Raw genomic sequence first — 24,778 nt, 5'->3', positions numbered from 1 at the left:
TTTTTGAGGAAGTGACGAAGATGATTGATGAGGGAAGGGCGGTGGATGTTGTCTATATGGACTTTAGTAAAGCCTTTGACAAGGTCCTGCATGGCAGACTGGTGCAAAAGGTGAAGTCACACGTGATCAGAGGTGAGCTGGCAAGATGGATATAGAACTGGCTCAGTCACAGAAGACAGAGGGTAACAGTGGAAGTGTTCTTTTCTGAATGGAGGGATGTGACTAGTGGTGTTCTGCAGGGATCAGTGCTGGGACCTTTGCTGTTTGTAGTATATATAAATGATTTGGAGGAAAATGTAGCTGGTCTGATTTGTAAGTTTGTGGACGACACAAAGGTTGGTGGAGTTACGGATAATGATGAGGATTGTCAGAGGATACAGCAGGATATAGGATATAGGTTGGAGACTTGGGCGGAGAAATGGCAGATGGAGTTTAATCCGGACAAATGTGAGGTAATGCATTTTGCCAGGTCTAATGCAGGTGGGAGGTATACAGTAAATGGCAGAACCCTTAGGAGTATTGACAGGCAGAGAGATCTGGACGTACAGGTCCACAGGTCACTGAAAGTAGCAACACAGGTGGATAAGTTAATCAAGAAGGCATACATCATGGTTGCCTTCATCAGTCGGGGCATAGAGTAAAAAAATTGGCAAGTCATGTTGCAGCTGTACAGAACCTTAGTTAGGCCACACTTAGAATATTGCGTGCAATTCTGGTCGCCACACTACCAGAAGGACGTGGAGGCTTTGGACAGGGTACAGAGGATGTTTACCAGGATGTTCCCTGGTCTGGAGGGCATTAGCTATGAGGAGAGGTTGGAAAAACCCGGATAGCTTTCACTGGAACGACGGAGGTGGAGGGGCGACACGATAGAGATTTACAAAGTTATGAGCGCCATGGACATAGCGGATAGTTAGAAGCTTTTTCCCAGGGTGGAAGAGTCAGTTACGAGGGGACATAGGTTTAAGGTGCAAGGGGCAAAGTTTAGAGGGGATGTGCGAGGCAAGTTTGTTACCTAGAGGGTGGTGAGTGCCTGGAACTTGCTGCCAGCGGAGATGGTGGAAGCAGATACGATAGCGATGTTTAATAGACATCTTGACAAATATGTGAATAGGAAGGGAATAGAGGGATATCGGCCCCGGGAGTGCAGAAGGTGTTAGTTTAGGCAGGCATCAAGATCGGCGTAGGCTTGGAGTGCCGAATGGCTTGTTCCTGTGCTGTACTGTTTTTTGTTCTTGTTCTTGAAAAGTCTATGTGAATACAAACAGTTCGCAGCCCACCAGCAGATGCGCAATTTATTCCAGATAGCTTACTGAAATAATTCCGAAAAGAGATTCGTGGGTTAAATTCGAGTTGAGTGAACGTTTTAACTTCAAATTCTGCTGTGAATGTTAGAGTCGTCATGAAAACGTCGCTCAGCAAAGAACTGTTGCTACGTCTAACATGATTGTGGGCGACAGCATTTGTTTTTAGTATTATATTTATTTGTATATATATTGAATCCATAATTACACTGAAAAATGTTGGATGAAGATAATCTTCCGGCCGTACAGAATACATGAATAATACATCATAACATCGACACAAAGGCTATTCCGACAACGAATGAGATGATTAGTTCTCTGCAATTGTTTCTTTACAATGTTCATAAAAGTATTTCTAATGTTATTCGTATTCATTAAATTTGCCGTTCCTCATGATTTTGCAGTTTTGCTAAAGTCAATCACATTTAGTTCGGTGTACATAGAAATCCCATGTTTGGTCTGTAAACAATGTTCCATGTTACGATCACCCCAGTTTTGCTTAGCTAACCACCATCTCGTTGTCTAAACGGTTTACATTTCCAGTAATGAGTGCATTAAAACGGTTAAGATTTCCTTTAATAAGGATACTAAGATAATGAATATTCTTGTAAAATCTATTTGGCCAATCGCAGCTGTGTTGGCACATTGAATGGGCGCGAATTACTCCCACTGGCCACGTTTCTCCATAGCGCTTCTATTTTATCCTTTGTCAGTAAAGACCGAAGTGCCTTTTGAACGTTGCCATTGAATCTGCTTCAGCATACTTTCACGCAGTGCATTCCCAATGAACAACGCACTGACTTAAATGCACGCTCCTAATCTCGGCCTTTGTTGCCACGCATTTGTATCTGTGTGGCCTTCCAACCAATCCTCCTATCGGTGCAAACCTCTCTATATTTGCAAAACTTCTCATAAATTTGAACAACTCTATTACAGCTACATTTACTGCGAGTTCGGACAAAAGTTCATCGACTTAAAAACTTAACTGTTTCTCTCTCCACAGATCTTCTCTACCTGCTGAGTATTTGCAGCATTTTCTGTATTTATTCCCTTAACCTTCTTTGCTCATAGGAAAACAATGCGACTTTCTCTAATCTCTCCAGTTAGCTAAAATTGTTCTTCTCCGGTACCATTCTAGTGAATCGCCTCTGCACCCTCCCCAGGAGGCCGCGATTTGCATTAGAAACAACATAGAATTCGTACAGCAACTTAGGGCAACCACACATGATCCGGTAAACGCGAAAATCCAGAAATCCTTATCTGAAATCAGCTGCTCCTCCAAAACACTGCATTACAGTGGCATTTTGCTGCCTGAAAACCGTTCAATTACATTTCTTGGTGTGATATTGCTGCACGTACCACAGAAATAGAAACAAAACTGGCCAGAAAAACAAAAAAAACAGATCTTTTCATTCTGGTTTAAGTACCATTTTAATGCAATGGCCAATATTCTTTAGTGGCAAACAATCGCTCTTGCACTGAAAATTAACTTTTGCACTTTTATGGTATTCTAACATGGAATGTGGGCGTCGCTGGCAAAGCCAGCATATGTTGGCCATCCCTAATTACCATTGAACTGATTGTCTTGCTCGGCTTTTTCAGATGGCAGTTAAGAGTCAACCACATTGCTATGGTTTGAAGTCACATCTCGGCCAGAAACGGTAAGGGCAGCAGATTTCCTCCCCTGATGGAAACTAGTGAACAAGATAGTTTTTTTTATGACAATCGATGATAGACTCATGGAGCATTACCGAGACTAGCTTTCAATTCCAGATTTTATTAATTAATTGACTTTTCAGCTGCCGTGGTGGGATTTGAACCCGTGTCCCCATGACATTAGCCTGGGTCTCTGGATTACTAGTCCAGGGACATTACAACGACGCCGCCATCTCTCCTAATGGTTTAATGATTTTGGAGATTTCATAAAAAGAAAACGAAAAGTTTTCTTTCTGCCACCTTCATCTCTCCCTCGTAACCCAATCTCCGCTTTTCTCTCAATATGTTGCGTTCTGAACTTGATTTTAAATTCAATATAATATTATAATTGATTCCTCCAACGTTACAATCGTTGATGTACTTTATTAATTCTTCAACCTGATTAGTTAGAGAGTTACAGTGCTGCTTGCCCTGTTCGTATAGATTCCTGATGCATTGTAGATGTATCTGCACATTTTGGTTCTCTGATTTACTTTACGTACCAGTGCAAAATCCCATAGAAAGTCTATGGGCAAGAGCAAGAGCAATAAATACTGACGTCCTTCCTTTGCAGCAGAGGGAGACATCCCACCCAATACTCTAGCTATGGCCCAAATATTGATGCATAAATGTTTAGCATAACTACCTTTCTTTTGTCATTTTTGCTTCACTTTATAAAGTCAAGGATCACGTTTTTTCTCCTTTTATCAGTATGCTTTAGCGCCTTCAAAGATTGGTTTCAACTGCAAATTTTCAAATTTTACTCCGAATATTCAACTCCAGAGAATCAATAAATTGAAAAAAAAAGATTTTTGGTCCTAATAATGACCCGTTGGGAGTCTGCGCTGCACTCATCCCTCTAATCAATCGGAAAAAAAAATGTTCGCTCCATCTCTGCTGTCTCACAGGCACGCAATGGCGTATTCAGGCCGCAACTTCCATTTTCATTCCATGGTCTTCAACTTGTTAAAAAAAAAATCGATATTACTATAATCAAATGTCAGTTCACATGCAGGTAGAGGTAACTTTGTTTTCATCTTTCTGTACCTAATCTCTGCTGTACCTGTGCATAAACTGCATTCACTTCCTTCCGTGGAGTTCTCCCCGTCCTTTTCGATCCTGTAAAATCCGCAGTTGCGTACACAATGTTATTCCCGGTAACCTCTTGCATCATCTGTAAATGCCAATATTTAGGACCATTCAAATCAGCGGTACAAATAATTTTAAAATCCTCTTAAGTCCAAAGTTTTCCTGTTAAGGTAACTACTTATTGTTCAAGCGATGAGTTATGTTTCAAAATCTCTCACGTCATTATACGATGAATAAATCATTACATGTTTCAGTGCTCCCACCATTTTTCACTGTTAAGTCAATAATTTAATTTAACTAATTAATTTCCTTTTTGCCATAATGTATGGATTGTTGAAATAATTGAAACCATGCACTTGGTTAGATCATTTGCTCTGTGAAAAATGTAATCTATTCCATCATGGATCAAATTCAACAGTACTGATAAAAATTGGTTTGGGCTGTACACTTAATATGCACGTAATCTCTCACGCACACACACACACACACACACACACGTATACCGTGTTGCGATAATGACGTCAAAAGACTGTGCAGTTATTCTGGAATTGGAATCACAGCTCCATCAATTGACTAATGTTCCCTCTACCTGGGTCTCTATTGTACTTCCTTCTGTACTTCTGGGTTTATTAATTTTCTGGGTGTCAGTGAGATTCAGAGTGACGTATTTTAGCCGCTCATCAGCTTCTGTATGCATGACCTGTAGATAAAAAACACATTTTTCTCATAGAACATTTTCTCTAGAAGTCGACTTATTTGCCATAAAGATGTCATACCAGACTGAAATAAATACTGTACATGATTGTAGTGTGCAAAATTTCGTCATCCAGAGTAAAGCGAGAGTAACGCATCGGCTGTATGATGCGCTGGGAAGAGTGACAAAACAGTATTCTACCTACATCTCCAAGTTTTCCCTCTACCTTTTGTGCAATTTGGAACAGGAGATCAGCGAATAGAGAGATAAATACTGGTGCACTTTAAGCAGGTTCAAATCTCTAAAACTGTAGGTATCATTTCGGCGCCCAATTATACTTTACTCTTCGTTTTCGCTCCCATTAAATACAAAGAAAGGGAAATCGGGCCAGCCATATAATGGGTGAACAATCATTATTGTCTGATTTTCACTTTGGCCAAAAGTTTTTAAAAGTCCCCATTAAGTGTTTAGTATACGCAGTAGTATTGTCATTATTGTCATCTACAAACGTTTGTTCAATCCCTGCATGAACCTTAATTTTTCTTTATTGTTATTTGCTTCCACTGCATTGTCTTTATTCCATTTGATTTGCTTCCGTATTATCTGCGCTGAATTTGTTGTAATCCACTTTGTTAGTCTTACTTTACGTTTAATTTTATTTCGTTATTATTTCAGAAAAGTCCCGTGTTTGCTTCTTAATTCGTCTGGGAATGTAGTTACTCTATACGCCTATCATCTCACAGTTGAATGTTTCCCAATGTTTATCAATTCTAATACTTTCAAATTATTCTTGTACGTTTATTCAAATTGTTATATTGCATTTACAGAACCGAAATATGTCATTCAGTCCACCAGGTCTTAAACATTTTATATCAACCTCCTTGCATCCTTCTTCATCTAACACTATCAACATATCCCTTTATTCTTTTTTCTGCTTCATGCATTTATTCTTATATCATTTGCCTCAGTTAGTCATCCTGGTAGCACGTTCCACATTCTGACCACTCTTTCGGTAAAGACTTTTCTCCAGAAATCCTTATTGAATTTCTCAGTAACTATCCCATATACAAGGTCCCTAGTTCTGGTCTCCGCTGAACGTGGAAACATCTTCTCTACGTTTACCTTTTCAAACCCTTTTACAATCTAAAATACCTGTATGAGGTCGCACCACAGTCTTCTACTTTCTACAGATAAGTGCCCCACCCTGTTCAAGCACTCCTCAGCAGCAAATCCTTTCAGTTCGTGCACCATTTTCTACTATTATTTGTAAGATCACGAGTGCCTCTATACCTTCTTTACAATATGGAGACCAGAGCTGTTTGCAACATTCAAATGCGGTCAACGGATGTACAAACAATTTCAACATAACTTTTCTGCTTTTCAATTCTATCCCTCTCGACCTTTATCACTTTATTTCTGGTCTTATTAACCACCATCATTACTTTTCGTGATTTACGTAGCTTTAACCCCATATATCTGTGCTCCTGTAAGTGATTATACATTTCATTTCCAAGGTGCTTGTGCCCTTCCTGTTAAAGCGGGACATTTCACAATTAACAATATCCAAGTTAATTTGCCATTTGCACACGCATTCGTGAAGTGTATTAACATAAAAAGATAGAAAATAGGAGCAGGAGTAGGCCATTCGGCCCTTCGAGCCTGCTCCGCCACTCATTATGATCATCCAACTCAGTAACCTGTTCCGCTTTCCTTTCATATCCTTTGATCCTTTCCGCCCCAAGAGCTACATCTAACTCCTTCTTCAAAACTGCTCAACTGTCCTCAACTGCATTCTGTGATAGCGAATTCCACAGGTTCACCACTTTTTGGGTTAAGGAATTTCTCCTCCTCTCAGTCATGAAAGGTTTACCCCGTACCCTTAGACTATAACTCCTGATTCTGGAATCCCCCACCATCGGGAACATCCTTCCTGCATCCACCCTGTCAAGTCCTGTTAGAATTTTATAGGTTTCTATGAGATCCCCCCTCACACTTCTGAACTCCAGGCAATATAATCCTAACCGACTCAATCTCTCCTCATACCTCAGTCCCGCCATCCCTGGAATCAGCCTGGGAAACCTTTGCTGCACTCCCTCCATAGAAAGAACATCCTTCCTCAGATAAGGAGACCAAAGCTGCACACAATATTCCAGGTGTGGCCTCACCAAGGCCCTGCATAATTGCAGCAAGACAAGCACCTGCTCCTGGACTTGAATCCTCTCGCTATGACGGCCAACATACCATTTGCCTTTTTTACCACCTGTTGCACCTGCATGCTTACCTTCAGCAACTGGTGTACGAGAACACTCAGGTATCGTTGCGTAATCCTCTCTCTCAGTTTATAGCCGTTCAGATAATAATCTTCCTTCCTGTTGTTGCTACCAAAGTGGATAACCTCACATTTATCCACATTATACTGCATCTGCCATGCATTTGCCCACTCACTCAACCTGTCCAAATCACCCTGAAGCTTCTCTGTATCCTCCTGACAACTCAAATCCCAAGTGTTGTGTCATCTGCAAATTTGGAGATATTACATTTAGTTCCCTCATCTAAATCATTCAGAAATATTGTGACTAGCTGGGGTCCTGGCACCGATCCCTGTAGTACCCCACTAGTCACTGCCTGCCATTCAGAAAAAAAGACCCATTTATTAATTTGTTTCCTATCTGCCAACCAATTTTCTACCCATCACAATACACTACCCTCAATCCCATGCGCTTTAATTTTACATGCTAATCTCTTATGTGGGACTTTTTCGAAAGCCTTCTGAAAGTCCAAATAAACACATCCACTGGCTGTCCCTCATCAACCCCACTAGCTACATCCTCGAATAATTCTAATAGATTTATCAAGCATAATTTCCCTTCCGTAAATCCATGCTGACTCTGTCTGATTCTACCACTGTTCTCCAAAAGCTCGGCTATAAAATCTTTGAGAATGGACTCTAGAATTTTCCCCACTAACGACCTCAGGCTAACTGGTCTATAATTCCCTGTTTTCTCTCTAACTCCCTTTTTAAATAGTGAGGTTACATTAGCTACGCTCCAATCTGTAGGAACTCTTCCAGAGTCGATAGAATTTTGGAAGATGACCATCAATGCATCCACTATTTCTACGGCCACTTCCATAAGTACTCTGGGATGTAGATTATCAGACCCTGGGGATTTATCAGCCTTCAATCCCATCAATTTACCCAACACCATTTCTCTACTAATACTGATTTCCTTCAGTTCCTCCCTCTCACTAAACCCTGTGTTCCCCAACATTTCTGGTATGATATTTGTGTCCTCCTTTGTGAAGATGGAACCAAAGTATGCATTTCGTTGGTCAGCCATTTCTTTGTTCCCCATGATAAATTTCCCTGTTTCTGACTGTAAGGGACCTACATCTGTCTTCACCAATCTTTTTCTCTTCACCAACCTATGGAAGCTTTTACAGTCAGTTTTTATGTTCCCTGCTAGCTTATTCTTGTACTCTATTTTCCCCTTCTTAATCAATCCTTTGGTCCTCCTTTGCTGAATTCTAAACTGCTGCCAATCCTCAGGTCTGTTGTTTTTTTTCTGGCAAATTTGTATGCCTCTTGTTTCGATCTAATGCTATTTCTAATTTCCCTTGGAAGCCATGGTTTGGCTACTGTTCCGGTTTTACTTTTGTGCCAGACAGGAATAAACAATTGTTGCAGTTCATCCATGTGCTCTTTGAATGTTTGCCATTGCCTATCCACCGTCATCCCTTTAAATAATATTTCCCAGTCCATCATAGCCATCTCGCGCCTTATACCTTCATAGTTTCCTTTAGTAAGATTCAGGACCCTAGTCTTAGAATCAACTATGTCACTCTCAATCTTGATGATGAATTCTATCATATTATGGTCATTCAGCCCCAAGGGGTCTCACCCAACTGGATTGTCAATTATTCCTCTCTCGTTACATAATGCAAACTCTAGGATGGCCTGTTCTCGAATTGGTTCCTCAACGTATTGGCCCAGAAAACCATCCTAAACACTCCATGAATTCCTCTTACACAGTATTGTGACTAATTTGATTTGCCTAATCTATGTGCAGATTAATGTCACCCATAATGACAGATGTTCCTTTATCGCATGTGTCTCTAATTTCCTGTTTAATGCCATTCCCAACATCACCACTACAGTTTGTGGGTCTATATACAACAGCCACTATCGTTTTTGCCCCTTAGTGTTTCTCAGCTCTACCCATACAGATTCCAGATCGTCAGAGCTAATATCCTTCCTCACTGTTACGTTAATGTCCTGTTTTTAACCAGCAATGCAGCTGCACCGCCTTTTACTTTTTGTCTGTCCTTCCCAAATACTGAATACCCCTGGATGTTCATTTCCCATCCCTGGTCACCCTGCAGCCATGTCTCCGTAATCCCAACTATATCATCCCCGTTTACATCTATTTGCATGATTAATTCATCCACTTTATTGCGAATGCTCTTCGTGTTAAGGCACAAAGCATTAAGGCTTGTCTTCTTAACATTACTTGTCGCCTTCCCACTATTTCTCACTGTGGCCCTGTTTGATTCTGGCCCTTGATTTCTCTGCCTATCACTTTTCTTATCACCCTTACTGTCTTTTGTTCTTGTCTTTGATCCCCCCTCCTCTGACTCCTTGCAAAGGTTCCCATCCCCCTGCCATTTTAGCTAAACCCTCTCCAACCACGCTAGCACGTACTCCCCCTAAGACATCAGTCCCAGTCCTGCCCAGGTGTAACCCATCCAGTTTGTACTGGTCCCACCTCCCCCAGAACTGGTCCCAATGTCCCAGGAATCTAAACCCCCACCCCACTTCACACCATCTCTTCAGCCACGTATTAATCCGATATATCCTGCTATTGCTACTCTGACCAGCACGTGGCAGTGGTAGTAATCCTGAGATCGCTACCTTTGAGGTCCTACTTTTCAACTTACTTCCTAACTCCTAACTTCCTAAGAAATATATTTTGTCACAACCCTTCACTCTATTAACTACATCCTTATTTTGTGTCATCGGAAAACTTGAAATTGCACTCCCAATTTTCGAGTCCTAATGCTTTTTTGTAAATAATGAACAATAATAGTCCATGCAGCAATCCTTGTGGAAAGCCACTTCTCAGCTTTTACCAGACGCAATTGCTACCTTTAGCCCCGAGTTTTTGTTTTCTGTTTTGTAGCGGGTTTTCTATCCATTCTGCTACTTGGGCCGTCACTCCACATGTTCTGACATTACTCATGACTCAACTATGCAATTCCTTAGCGAAGGTCTTTTGAAAATCTAAATATATTTCATTTACTACAATACCCTTATGTACTCTTTATGTTACTTGCTCAAAGTAATCGATAGGATTGGTCAAGCAGGATTATCTATGATGAGGTCCTTGCTGGCTACTCTATTGTTTTATTAGCTTCTACTTTTTTTCTGTTATACCTTTGAGTGAGATTCCCATTATTGTTGGCCCCATTAACGTTAAGCTAATTGGTCTAAAGTTCCCTTAACACATTTTTAAGTGATCATATGCCAGTATTATGGCACTATTCCCTTTGCTAATTATTTTCACTTATATGTGTAATTGTGCCTCTGCTATCTCAAAATACACGGATGCAATCCATCTGGATTAGGTGCATATGTTGTATAGGTCTGAGGAGTATATCAATTTCCTTGGCTCTTTCTAGCTGAAGTGGCTTTGTTTGAAAAACAGACCTCTTGACTTCTAATGCCATGCCACCATGATTGGCTACCTGGTAAATATCGAGGCAAGTTATCTATTATTTCTTCCATTCCAAGGTCATTATCTGTGACTTACTCCGATGTAATTTTATGCAGGCCTATCCTTAACTTGATTTTCATTTTCTCATTTATGCATCGATAGAATACTATTTATTTGTCCGTTCCTTAATAATTTAATTTTGTAGTTTCACTTTATCTTTTAAATTGTTGGTTGATTTTACTTACTTGCAAATCTTTTCCGTATTCCTCTTTGTTATCCTTTAGTTTGTTGTCTAACTATGCAGTGTATGGCTTATGTGCCACTGGCCAAATTGTTTTAGGCTAGTTTATTTGTAAGCTCATTCAAATGGATGTATTCCGGTTTTGTGCCATTGCTTTTGATTGTTGCCACTCGTTTTATAGATATTTATATATACCAAAGCAAATTATTTTATGGTTGTTGTTTCAAAATTGTGGAAATCACCCCTCAAGAATTAACTTCGCTACGTTGTTCAAATCCTATAATTGTCCCACAAGCAGCAGTCTGTCTTTTGTCGACTGAAACAACCTGAAGGTATTTTATTCAATTGAAGGTATTGCAGACATTCAAGTTCGCATGACTCTCAAAATGCAGGTAGTCGAGGGACTGAGGTAATGATTTTTGGAAAAGAATGAAGCAGGACTCGAAACTGATTAAACTAATCCTTCTATTGAGATAATTTAAGTAGCTCATCGATTATTTTGATTTCATTATTGTGGCGTTTCATGATATCTAATTGCATCATGCCCTTTTAATTATACAGTGTAAGCAGAAAGCAAGGGAATATCTGGTAAAAGCTGGAAGTACTTAAAAAAATATATCGTTACTTCTGATATTGTTAGTGCGATGAATTTACCTGCGCAATGCGTTGATCATGTTTTGGCAGCTTTCTACGTGTCCCTAAAGGAGAAGTAAATTAGGGAAAGATATTTTAATTCCTTATCAATCAATCTACTAAAATGTTACAATAAAAGCAGAATACTGCAGATGCTGGAAATCTTGAATAAAACAAGAAATGCTGGAAATACTCAACAGGTCTGGCAGAATCTGTGGAGAGAAGAAGAGCTTACGTTTCAGGTCAGTGACCCTTCAAAACTGGCAGACATTAGAAATGTAACAGGTTTTAAGCAAATAAAGTTGGGGTGGGGCAAGAAATAACAAAAGAGAAGGTGTTGATAGGACAAGGTCACAAAGAATAACTGACCGGAAGGTCATGGAGCAAAGTCAAACGGTATGTTAATGGTATGGTGAAAGACAAAGCTTTAGTGCAGAGAGGGTGTTAATTGTCAGGAAAATGAACAGCCCTGGCCCAAAGCACAAACATGGAAAAAACAATGGGTAGGCACAGTAGAATCAAACTAAACAAACTGAAATAAAATAAACACATAAAAAATAAAAATGAAGAAGAAAAAAGAAAATAAAACTAAAAATCAAAATCAAAAGGGGAGCCCATCATGCTCTGAAATTATTTAATTAAATGTTCAGTATGGCAGGCTGTAGCGTGCCTATTTGGTTAATGAGATGCTGTTTCTCGAGCTTGTGTTGATGTTTACTGGAACACTGCGGCAATCCCAGAGCAGAGATATGGGCATGAGAGCGGGTGGGGCGGGGGGTGGGGGGGGGGGTTGTTGTTGCAATCGGAAGCTCGGGGTTATGCTTTTGGACTGAATGCAGTTGTTCCGCAAAGCGGTCACCCAGTCTGCATTTGAACAAAAAAAAAACAAAAGAACAAAGAACAATACAGCACAGGAACAGGCCATTCGGCCCTCCAAGCCTGCGCCGATCTTAATGCCTGCCTAAACTAAAACCTTCTGCATTTCCGGGGACCGTATCCCTCTATTCCCATCCTATTCATGTATTGTCAAGATGCCTCTTAAACGTCACTATCGTACCTGCTTCGAGCAGCAATTTCCAGGCACTCACCACACTCGGTGTAAAGAAATTGCCTCGCACATCGCCTCTAAACTTTGCCACTCTCACCTTAAACCTATGCCCCCTAGTAACTGACTCTTCCACCCTGGGTAAAAGCTTCTGACTATCCACTCTGTCCATGCCGCTCATAACTTTGTAAACCTCTATCATGTCGCCCCTCCACCTCCACCGCTCCAGTGAAAACAATCAGAGTTTATCCAACCTCTCTTCATAGCTAATGCCCTCCAGACCAGGCAACATCCTGGTAAACCTTTTCTGTACCCTCTCCAAAGCCTCCACGTCCTTCTGGTAGTGTGGTGACCAGAATTGCACGCAATATTCTCAGTGTGGCCTAACTAAGGTTCTGTACAGCTGCAGCATGACTTGCCACATTTTATACTCCATGCCCCGACCGATGAAGGCAAGCATGCCGTATGCCTTCTTGACTGCATTATCCACCTGCGTTGCCGCTTTCAGTGACCTGTGGACCTGTACGCCCAGATCCCTCTGCCGGTCAATACTCCTAAGGGTTCTGCCATTTACTATATACTTCCCACCTGCATTAGACCTTCCAAAATGCATTAGCTCACATTTATCCGCAAAGTCCATCTGCCATTTCTCTGCCCAAGTCTCCAACTGATCTCTATCCTGCTGTATCCTCTGACAATCCTCATCACCATCCGGAACTGCACAAACCTTTGTGTCGTCCGCAAACTTGCTAATCAGACCAGCTACATATTCCTCCAAATCATTTATATATATGACAAACAGCAAAGGTCCCAGCATTGATCCCTGCAGAAAACCACTAGTCACATCCCTCCATTCAGAAAAGCACCCTTCCACTGCTACCCTCTGTCCCCTATGACTGAGCCACTTCTGTATCCATCTTGCCAGCTCTGATCCCGTGGGACTTCACCTTTTGTACCAGTCTGCCATGAAGGACCTTGTCAAAGGCTTTACTGAAGTCCATATAGATAACATCCACTGCCCGTCCTTCATCAGTCATCTTTGTCACTTCCTCAAAAAACTCAATCAAATTAGTGAGACACGACTTCCCCTTTACAAAACCATGCCACCTCTCGCTAATGAGTTCGTTTGTTTCCAAATAGGAGTAAATCCTGTCCTCTTTGATAATTTCGCTACCACTGACGTAATGCTCACCGGCCTATAATTTCCTGGATTATCTTTGCTACACTTCTTAAACAAAGGAACAACATTGCCTATTCTCCAGTCCTCTGGGACCTCACCTGTAGCCAATGAGGGTGCAAAGATTTCTGTCAAGACCCCAGCAATTTCTTCCCTTGCCTCCCTCAGTATTCTGGGCTCTCCCAATGTAGAAGAGACCACATTGTGAGCAGCGAATACAGTATACTAAATTGGAAGAAGTACAAGTAAATCGCTGTCTCACTTGAAAGGAGTATTTGGGGCCTTGGATAGTGAGGAGAGAGGAGGTAAATGAGCAGGTATTGCACCTCCCACTAAAATGTTATAACTGATACCAGGAGGCCGGTAGGTCCTCATAACCAACTTAGTCTATGAACAAGTTCAATTGCAATTCTTCATCATTTCTTGCCAAAGAATGTCTGGAACATCCTGTCGTCCTATGTTGCGATTCAAAGCATGTGTGCAAAGAAAATAATCTCAGGATATGTTTCGGTTTAAATCTCGACAGTATTAACAGGCTTTATTTTCAGGCTGTTAGCTGCGTTGAATAGAAAACATGACTCATGTTGGTGTAAGTTAACGGCCCGCGAGAGTGCATGCATGACTTCCAAAGAAGTGGGTTCTGGGAGGCAAAGTAATCACCGGGGACATCACAAATGAACTATCCCCTCTACGACACACCCCGATATACAGCATTCGGCTGAATTAACCTACCAGGTGAAACCATCGGAAACTGATATGGAACCATTAAATCGAAGCAACTATGTGCGCACAGTATACGTTGCTCGGGTTGACATTTACCAGCACTTAAATCCAACTGAGGAATATTACAATAATCTACCGAATTAATAGACATTGTGTCTTACCTCTTATCTTCACAATGAAGATTAAGATCAGGAAAATTATCAGTCCTGCTGCCAGACAACCGCAAATCAGTGGATAATCGTTGGTGTCACCATAACCTGCTAGATTAATTGTGAATATAGACGTAATTTGTAAAATATGTACAGCGTATTCAGATAATAATGTATCAATTTATTCCAACCTCTTCACTTCTGCTTATCTTTAATGTCGGGGCAATATTTTCTATGACTCTTTTGTTTTAGACGCAAAGTAAGCAGAGGAGAAGGTTTCCTAATAGGGTTCTTCAATAGATGCAAAGTTAATACAGGCATATATTTCCTCCGACGGTCCTGTGCGAGGGACATAATCAGCATAAAGGGTAAGTTTCCTAAGGCGGCTTTGTGTTAGATAGATAGTCGGTAGTGGTGTATATATCCTATGACCTTCTTTGTTAGTTACAAAGTAAACTCAGTGCAATGTTTCCTCTGACGGCCCTGTGCTGGATACAAAGAAAGCACAGGGAAATATTTCCTATAATCATTCACGCTGAGACTCCCAATCTCACTCCGTGTATTGCAAACACGAGCAGTATGATAAAAAAAACTAAATACTGGAAATCTGAAATAAAAACAGAAAGTTCTGGAAAAACTCTGCAGATCAGGCAGCATCTGTGGAGAGAGAAGCTGAGTCAACGTTTCAGGTCTGTGACCTTTCATCAGAACTGAGTGTTTTCAGCACTTTCTGTTTTATTCCCGAGCAATTTGAGTTTGATTGAGACCAACAATGCGAATGGTAGAGATCTGAAATAACAGCAGAAAATGAGGAAATGCTCAGCAGATCTTGCAGCAGCTGTATAGAAATTCACAGTTAACGTAGATTTTCGAATCTTTTTCCGTCATTTTTATTTATTTTGTACGGTGGTCTGTTGCATCACGCACTTTAAAGAAAACTGAAATTAAAGTATTGAAGTGGAATTCAATCTTGTAAACAGAAACATGATGCTGATCTGTTGAGAATCCACGAAATAATTTCAAGACAGGAGTAGGGTAATGATAAGTCACATTTCACTGTCTCTGTCAGCTGGGCATTGGACAAAATCTCGGTTAGTGTCGAAGTGTCAGCTGTCCAAATAAAAGTCATCTGGAGCGACTCGGTAACGACTGAGAAATAACTTTCTGTGCCCACATTTATTTAATTCAATTTGCATTTATGAGCATGGTTGGAAATTCCGCTATTGACTGTCATCCCTAATTTGATCCAACTCAGTGGCTTGCTCGACCACTTTCAAAGACAAATTATGACTTCGAGTGACTGATGCAGTACTAGAATCGCCTAAAGACCAGCATGACAAAGGAAAGCGAGTTTCCTTCACTGAAGGATGTTAATGGACGAACTGAGTTTTTATGGCAATCCAATAACTTCACCGATACGAATGCAAATAGTTGTATTTCATTTCCAGATATTAGTTAGAATGGATTTTATTTCCGAAACTTAGAGGTGGTAACGCCTATTTCTAGCTACAAAGTTAACTGAAAAATATTAACAGGATTTCGAACTATCTGTGGGTTAAATGCAGAATTACGTAATGGCAGAGGATTTCTCACACGGTGGGAGTGACTGCACTTGACATCAAGGCAGCATTTGCCCGAGTATGGCATCAAGGAGCCCTAGCAAAACTAGAATCAATGAGAATCAGGTGGAAAACTCTCCACTGGTTGGAATCGTACCTAGCGCAAAGGAAGATGGTTGTGGCTGTTAAAGTTCAATCATCTCAATCGCAGGACATCACTGCAGGAGTTCCTCAGGGTAGTGTCCGAGGCCAAACCATCTTCATCTGCTTCATCAATGACCTACCCTCCATCATAAGGTCAGAAGTGGGGATGTTCGCTGATGATTGCACAAGGCTCTATACAATTGCAGCAATTCTGTTATTTTGTTCCTGTGTGGAGGTCCTCTTGCAATTAAGGCCAAGATCCCATTTTCCTTCCTAATTACTTGCTGCACCTACATGTTAGCTTGCAGTGACTTATAAACAAGGACACCCTTTGAACACTTCCCAATTTTTCGGCATTTAAGAAATACTCTGCATTTCTGTTTTCCTACCAAAGTGGATAATTACACGTTTTCCACATTATATTCCAGCTGTCGTGTTCCTGTTCCATTCACTTAGCCTGTCTAAATCCCCTTAAAGCCTTTTTGAATCATCCTCACAACTCATATTCCCACTTAGTTTTGTGTCATCAGCAAATATTATATTTGATCCCCACATCCAAATCATTGATATAGATGCTTCAGAGATAGTCAAACACACTCCTGACTCGTAGTTTGTAGAGGTATGCAGGATTTTGGAGAGTTACGAAATGTGTTACTCATCACAGTATTTACAGCCTCTGGCCAGCTCTTGGAATTACAGTATTTCAACGGCTGGTTCAGTCAAATTTCTTAGTAAGACTTGTTACAACGCAGTTCTACTGTGGGTCATGCAGCACGCGCACCTGAGCATTACAATTATTTTCTTCACACATCAAATTACAAAGTAACTAATCTCATTGCTTGATCTTACCCAAGATATAGAAAGTGTAGCTGACGTTGGCTGGTATCCGAAGAGAGATGTGGGAGACCTGACAGGTGTAAACAGTCCCATTCTCTACAGGCTCTATCTCAGTCAGTTTGCTGGAAGCCTCATACAGTCCTGCTGCATTCTGCCATTTCCTTTGTTCCATCCCTGTGCTAATTTCCGACCCATTTTTGTACCAAGTGATGTTCAGATCATCCGGGAAATACGCCGCTGTTTTACAGCTGAGCGTCAGAGGAACAGCTGATCCGTTCTCAGACCGACTGAAGACCATCTGTAGAGGGCTCGGAGATTCTACAAAAGTACAGCAAGAAATTCTTTTTAATCCTGGAGCTGCTTTTGGGAATTTGAAGCAAATTCTATCGCTGGAAACCCGAGAGAAGACATAATTAAACCGCAATGACCCTTCAAATTTGAAATACGCTTTACCGTGTTACATGACAGGTATTGGGCAATTATCTTCCGGTACCGGATTCATGCGAAAGGCAAAGAGGAAACATTAAACAACGGCGTATGGTACTTTCTTTTTTTTGGGGGGGGGGGGGGTGGGGGGGGGTGCGGGGGGGGGGGGGGTGCGGCGCGGGGAACTTTAAAGACAATAATTTGAATTTATGTAAATCTATCAGCATTTCAGAGACGGAACAATGAAAATGTTTATTACGCTTTCCATCCGTCACATCCCTTCGGTTTATCTGCGAAATAAATGAATTACGTTTTTACAGCTTCTTATCATTTTGTCCATACTTCCCCAAATGCTTAAAACATTCAAATACCTAACTGTTCTACCATCTACAGCAACAGACAGATACCTTGCCCTTCAATAACTTTTGTTTTATTTTAGGGATTAAGATCCATATGGCCTCATCCTTAGAAAGATCGCCCTGAGACCGCAACTTCGAACCAGTAATGTGAAATTGCAATTCAAAATTTTGTAAAATAGCTCAATCTCTCACCAATTTAATGTAAAAATTTAATGTAAATTCGATAAAAGTCCAGTGCAAAGTGTGAGTTAGTATAATTGCATCGTAGTTCAGTGCTTTTTCCTTGCTTCCGCCAGATTTGGATACAAGCTCCAAACTAAAACAGGGCTTACATTTTCTGGTGATGTTGTAGTATGCGATGGAGGGCTGCATGGCAACGTTTGCCTTTGTTTTCTAATGGAACTTTAAACTGAGTTCGCTCTCCCCGACGCTATGGGCATTAAAGGTCGTATGACAAGATTTCATAATAAGGGTAAAGGCGAGACTGGCATCCTTAATCAGAGTGTGTGCAATGGAAGCCTTTGAAAGTGAATTGGATAATTATCTGAGAAGAAGAAAAACAATACAGGGCTACTGGGGAAAGGCGGGGAGTGCGACTAGGTTAGCAGAGAGCCGGCACAGAGCAAAGGAAGCAAATCCAGAGGTCCAGTTTATCTGGAGTATCAAGGTTTAAACATATTACTGTATTAATACGTTCTTTCAGTTCGCTTCCTAATCCATTACAAATTACAACGTATGCACCGAAAGTTGAATGCCGACAGTGAGTGTTGTAATAATTCTCAGATTTTGATAAATATATAGTTGTTTAGTTATTTAATTCTGCACCGTTTATGTCTGCATAACAGTTAAAACAACATTTTAAACGTATATTCTTATATATTGTTGAACAAACTACTCAAATAAAGGTGGAAAGCTTATGCAGAAGCAATGGAAAATCAGATACATTTCGAAAGTAGAGAGCAATGAAGATTGCACTTTAAAATGCTTGTTCAACTGAAATCAACCGAGATCGGCAAGAAGCTCTCAGAGTCATAGAGTCATAACGTCCTGCAGCCCACCGTGTCCATGCCGACCATAATGCCTATCTATACTAATCCCACCTGCCTGCATTAATTCCATATCCCTCTATGCCTTTCTCATTCAAGTACCTGTCCAAATGCCACTTAAATGTTGCTACTGTTCCTGCCTCCACCACCTCCTCTGGCAGCTCATTCCAGATACCCACTGTACTTTGTGTGAAAAATTTACCCCTTTGATCCCCTTTAAACCTCCTCCCTCTCATCTTAAATCTATGTCCTCTAGTTTCAGTCACCCCGACCATGGGAAGCAGACTCTGACTATCTACCCTATCTATGCCTCTCATAATTTCATATCCCTCTATCATGTCCCCTCTCAGCCTCCTTCACTCCAGGGAAAACAGACCCAGCCTATCCAATCTGACTTTATAATTCAAGCCCTCCAAACAAAGCAATATCCTTGTGAATCTTTTCTGCAGTCTCTCTAGCTTAATCACGTCTGTCCTGTAGTGCGGCGACCAGAATCCAAGTGCGGCCTAACCAACGTTATGTCGAACTGTAATAACATGACGTCGCAACTCTTGTTATGCACAATGCCTCAGACAATGAAGGTAAGCATGACATATGCCTTCTTCACCACCCTGTCTACCTGTGTTGCCACTTTTAGGGAACTATGTACTTTCACCCCAAAGTCTATCTGTTGAATAACACTCCCCAGGGCCCTGCCATTCACTGTATATGTCCTGGTTTAACTTCCCTAAATGCATCACTTCGCACTTGTCTGCGTTAAATTCCATTTGCCAATCCCTTGCCCACTTCCCCAGTTTATCTATTATCCTGTTGTAACCTTAGACAACCTTCTTCACTGTCCACTGTGCCACCAATTATGGTGTCATCTGCAAACATACCAATCATGCCCCCTCCATTCACATCCAACTCATTAATATATATGACAAACAACAGAAGGCCCAGCAATGATCACTTTGGCACACCACTGGTCACCGGCCTCCAATCTGAAAAACAACCCTCCACTACCACACTCTGCCTCCTATCACCAAGCCAACTTTGTATTCAATTGGCTAGCTCACCCGGGATCCCATGTGTTCGAACCTTCCAGACCAGCCTACCATGTAGGACCTTGTCAAAGGCCTTGCTACAGTCCATGTAGACAACATCCATCGCCCTGCCCTCGTCAGTCCTCTTGGTTACCATATCGAAAAACTCAATCAAATGCGTGAGACATGATTTCCCATGCACAAAGCCATTCTGACTATCCCTAATGAGACCTTGCCTTTCCAAATGCATATAAATCCTGTCTCTCAGAATAGCTTTCCCACCACTGACGTAAGGCTCCCGGCCTGTAGTTCCCTGACTTATCCCTGCTGCCCTTCTTAAATAAAGGCACAACATTAGCTATCCTCCACTCTTCCGGTACCTCACCTGTGGCTAATGATGATACATAAATCTCTGCCAGGGCCCCAGCAATCTCCTCCCTTTCTTCCCATACCATCCTAGGATACACCTGGTCAGGCCCTGGAGATTTATCCACTTTAATGTGTTTCAAAACCTCCAACACCTCCTCCTTTGTAATGTTGATATGCTCCAGGATATCGCTATTCCCTCCCTTGAACTCACGAGCTTCTCCACGGTAAATACGGACGAGAAGTATTCATTTAAGACCTCGCCCATTTCCCGTGGCTCCACACATAGATTACCACACTGATCCTTAAGGGGGCTTACTCTCTCCCTAACTACCTCCCTCCTTGGTTGGAGTTGTACTTAGCATAAAGAAGGAAGGCTGTGCTTGCTGCAGGTCAATCATCTCAGCCCCAGTACGTCGCTGTAAGAATTCCACAGTGCAGTGGTTTAGGCACAACCATCTTCAGCTGCTTCATCAATGAATCTCCCCTCATCGAAAGTTCAACAGTTCGCTTTTATTCAGTGCCATTCACATTTCCTCATATAATGAATCAAGGCATGTCCACATGGAACGCGATCCGGCCACAATCTAGACAAGTGCTGAAAAATGGCAAGCAACATTCGTGCAACATAAATGCCAGCCATTTATCATCTCTAACAAGAGTCTATCCACCTGCGTTTGACATTCAATGCCATTTCAATCAACATCCAGACGGTCAACTTTAGGAACAGAAACTTAACTTGGACACTCTACATTCATACAGTGATAAAGAGTTCCTCAAAAATGGGTATGCTTCAGCGATTGACTCACCTGCTGACGATCCAAATAGTTTCAAGCACCTATAGGGCACAGATTAGGAGTGTTATAGAATTCTCTCAACTTGGCTGGATGATTGCGGCTCCAACAACACTCAGGAGAAGAACATCCAGCTCGTAAAAGTACTTTGCTTCATCTAAACCCCATCAACCAGCTTAATTATGAACTTTGTCCATCAATGGCGCACTGTGGCTGGGGTGCTTTCTGTTTTCAAAGTTCACTGCAGCAGCACTCCAAGGGTGAATCGACTGCACCTTCCAAACCCGGGACCTCAAGCACCTGGAAGGACAAGAGTAGCAGGTGCCTGGAAATCCGCCCTCCATATATACTCCAAGTCACATATCGCCCTGACTTGTGCTTCTATCGTCGGTAATTTACCATGTTTGCGCAAAATCGAGGAAGTGCCTACTTAACAGAACTACGACATTATCTTCACTACCCGACTGCAAGCTTTCAAGAAGGCGGCTCAACACCACTTGTTAACGGTAACGAGCGATGGGCATTAAAATTTGTGCTTGTCAACAACCCTCGCGTGGACCGAATGAATAAATAAAGCTCGTATTTCTAAGGCGACAGAGCAGGTGATAGCTTTAAAACTCTACACAATATGTGACCGAAATTCGATTCTCGTCGACATTGACACTCACCATATACAGCCAGTCTTGTGCCGGTACCATTTGCAACCTCTTTGTGTGACACTCTGCAGTAATAGAGCCCCGCGTCCTCGGCTCTCGCGGCTGTAAGTTTAAAGGCAGCTCCCCCTTGGTTTAAGAAATAAAACCGGATTCTCCTGTCTACACTTTCCTCCAGGAACCCACCCTGCCCGTCTCTCCACCAATGCACTTTCACTGGTCTCTTGTCTGAAAAGATGGGAAATATGCAGTAAAGAGTCACGGAGCCTCCTCTCATCACTTTGGATTCGGGAGTCTGTGTCACGGTTGATGAAGAATTGCCAGCGGCTGTCGAAAAAGTATTAAACGCAGCATTAAACAAAGAAACATCAATTTAAATTGTCCAGTTGACAAACAGGCAGAAAGTTCAGAAGTAGAAAAGAAATAATGAAAAATAAGCGGAAAGTAACATGAAGAGCTAAAAGAGAACATTAAATGATATTCGTCAATTTAAGAAATGAGAGAGCGTTGATACAAAATAAATTTACCTGGACAACTGATTGCCAGAAACACCATGTAAGGAAGCAAGGCTCTCAGCATCTTGAGCAGCGAACTGAAGCGATTATTTTCTTTAAAGTAAATAATGAATAAAGCATCAGAGTTGAATGACGCGAGAATGTTCGCTTTCACATGGGCGTGTCAGTTCGTGCCTTTCGCTGAAATGTGAGATCTCTATCTGCCCATTGATCATAAAGTAGAACTAGAGCTACCCACATTATGCACGATATCAACTGAAATTGCTAACTCTAAAGGACATCCTATTGGTTGTTTAACGCTGCTGTAGCTGCACAGAAAAGATTTTATAAACTGTTGCAAATATGCTATGGTGGGCAATTTGTTATAGATATGTGTTAATGGACATGAGTACCTTTGAGACCATGTGCGCCCGACTAGATTGTCCTGTCTGTATGAAAATCTGGCGGTTTTCTCTCGAACATATGGCAGTTTTTTTTCCCGTCTGCGATCCAACATTGTTCCTTGAACAACAACGGTAAAAGCTGATTGGCCACTCACGCAGCTTTGCTATTTATGGGATGTTGCGATCACGAATGACGACTACCTTCGCCCGCTTATCAGATGTTCTATACCAACTGCACTCAATGCAATCAATGTGCGCAGACATATCAGACGTTCGGGGAATTCAATGCTACATAACTAAATGCAGGACTTTCTTATTACCTTTGTAGACCATTGCCAACTGATAGAAAATTGAATTATTCCCTCTATTCCATTTGGATTCAATCCGTGCCACTGAATAATGCGTATGTTGCTATTCACGGTTCTGTCATCTTGTTGATTAACTAACGTATTTTAATAAACAGATTCCATGTGTTTAACGTGTTCTTGTCTATATATTTTTTTACGAATAACGGGGCATTGTTTTACGTTTTGTTTTGCTTGTTTCATGGGACGTGGGCGTCGCTGGCCGGGCCAGCATTTATTGCCTGTACCTAATTGCCCATGAGAAGATGAATGGTGAGCGGCCTTCTTGAACCGCTGCAGACCATGTGGGGTAGGTACACCCACAGTGCTATGAAAAAGGAAGTTCCAGGATTTTGACCCAGCGACTGTGAAGGTATGGCAAGATAGTTCTAAGTCAGGATGGTGTGCGACTTGGAGAGAACTTGCACGTGCTGGTGTTCCCATGCATTTGCTGTCCTTGTCCTTCTAGTTGGTAGAGGTCGCGGGTTTGAAAGGTGCTGTCTGAGCAGCCTTTGTGCGTTGCTGCAGTGCATCTTGTAGATGGTACAAACTGCTGCCAATGTGCGTCGGTGGTGGAGGAAGTGAATGTTTGGGGTGCCAATCTAGCGGGCTGCTTTGTCCTAGATGGTGTCCAGCTTCATGAGTGTTGTTGGAGCTGCACCCATCCGGGCAAGTGGAGAGTATTCCGTCACACTCCAGACTTGTGCCTTACAGTCTTTGGGGAGTCAGGAGATGACTTACTCGCCGTAGGATTCCGAGCGTTTGACATGCTCTTGTAGCAACGGTGTTTATATGGCTACTCCAGTTCAGTTTCTGGTCAATGGAAGCCCCTAGGATGTTTATAGTGTGGGATGCAGCGATGGTAATGCCATTGAATGTCAAGGGGAAATGGTTAAATTCTCTCTTGTTGGAGATGGTCATTGCCTGGCACTTGTGTGGCGTGAATGTTACTTGCCACTTATCAGCCCAAGCCTGGATATTGCCCAGGTCCTGCTGCATTTCTACACTGACTGCTTCAGTATCTGAGAAGTCAGGAATGGTGCTGAACATTGTGCAATCATCAGCGAACATTCCCACTTCTGACCTTATGATTGAAAGAAGGTCATTGATGAAGCAGCTGAAGATGATTGTGCCTTGGACACGACCCAGAGGAACTCCTGCAGTGATGTCCTAGAACTGAGTTGACTGATCTTCAGCAACTACAACCATCTTCCTATGTGCTAGGTATGATTCTAACTGGCAGAGAGATTCCCCCCTGATTCCCATTGACTGCAGATTTGCTGGAGCTTCTTGATATCATACTCGGTCAAATGCTGCCTTGATGTCAAGTGCAGTCACCCTCACCTCACCTCTGGTGATCAGCTCTTTTGTCCATATTTGAACCAAGGCTGTAATGAGGTCAAGAGCTGAGTGGCCCTGGCAGAACCCAAACTGATCGTCACTGAGCAGGTTATTGCTAAGCAACTGCCGCTTGATCACACTGCCAATGACGCCTTCCTTCACATTACTGATGATCGAGAGTAGACTGATGGGCCAGTAATTGGCTGGGGTGGATTTGCACGGCTTTTTTATGTGCAGGACATACCTGGGAAAATTTTCATATTGCTAGTTAGATGCCAGTGTTGTAGCTGTACTGGAACAGCTTGGCTAGGGGCACTGCAAGCTCTTATCCAGTGCCTTCAGTTGTTTCTTGATCTCACGCGGAGTGAATTGAATTGGCTGAAAATTGGTATCTGTGATGCTGGGGACTTCATGAGGAGGCTGAGACGGAGCATCCACTCAAAACCTCTGGCTGAGGATTGTTGCAAATGCTTCAGCCTTATGTTTTGCATTGATGTGCTGGGCTCCCCCGCTATTGTGGATAAG

The 24,778-nt window shown here is 41.9% G+C and overlaps 1 protein-coding gene across 3 annotated transcripts; it reads right to left on the bottom strand.

The window, feature by feature from the left end:
- Window positions 1-1,496: 1,496 nt before the first annotated feature.
- Window positions 1,497-22,276, bottom strand: LOC137379255 (immunoglobulin lambda-1 light chain-like). Of its 3 annotated transcripts, none has more exons than XM_068049967.1 (8): window positions 22,198-22,276; window positions 21,686-21,997; window positions 17,014-17,319; window positions 14,474-14,572; window positions 11,389-11,432; window positions 4,678-4,788; window positions 4,063-4,173; window positions 1,497-3,961 (listed from the first exon to the last, which is right to left on the bottom strand). In XM_068049967.1, the coding sequence occupies exons 1-8, from the start codon at window positions 22,247-22,249 to the stop codon at window positions 3,944-3,946; spliced, it is 1,053 nt and encodes a 350-aa protein (XP_067906068.1). In that variant the 5' UTR covers window positions 22,250-22,276; the 3' UTR covers window positions 1,497-3,943. The 3 variants fall into 3 exon arrangements, with proteins under 3 accessions (XP_067906068.1, XP_067906070.1, XP_067906069.1); XM_068049969.1 differs by having other exon boundaries at window positions 4,063-4,118; XM_068049968.1 differs by having other exon boundaries at window positions 14,474-14,569.
- Window positions 22,277-24,778: the final 2,502 nt, after the last annotated feature.

Source organism: Heterodontus francisci, chromosome 17, assembly GCF_036365525.1.
Source record: "Heterodontus francisci isolate sHetFra1 chromosome 17, sHetFra1.hap1, whole genome shotgun sequence".
Taxonomy (NCBI): domain Eukaryota; kingdom Metazoa; phylum Chordata; class Chondrichthyes; order Heterodontiformes; family Heterodontidae; genus Heterodontus; species Heterodontus francisci.
This window is presented reverse-complemented; position numbering and strand designations above follow the sequence as displayed.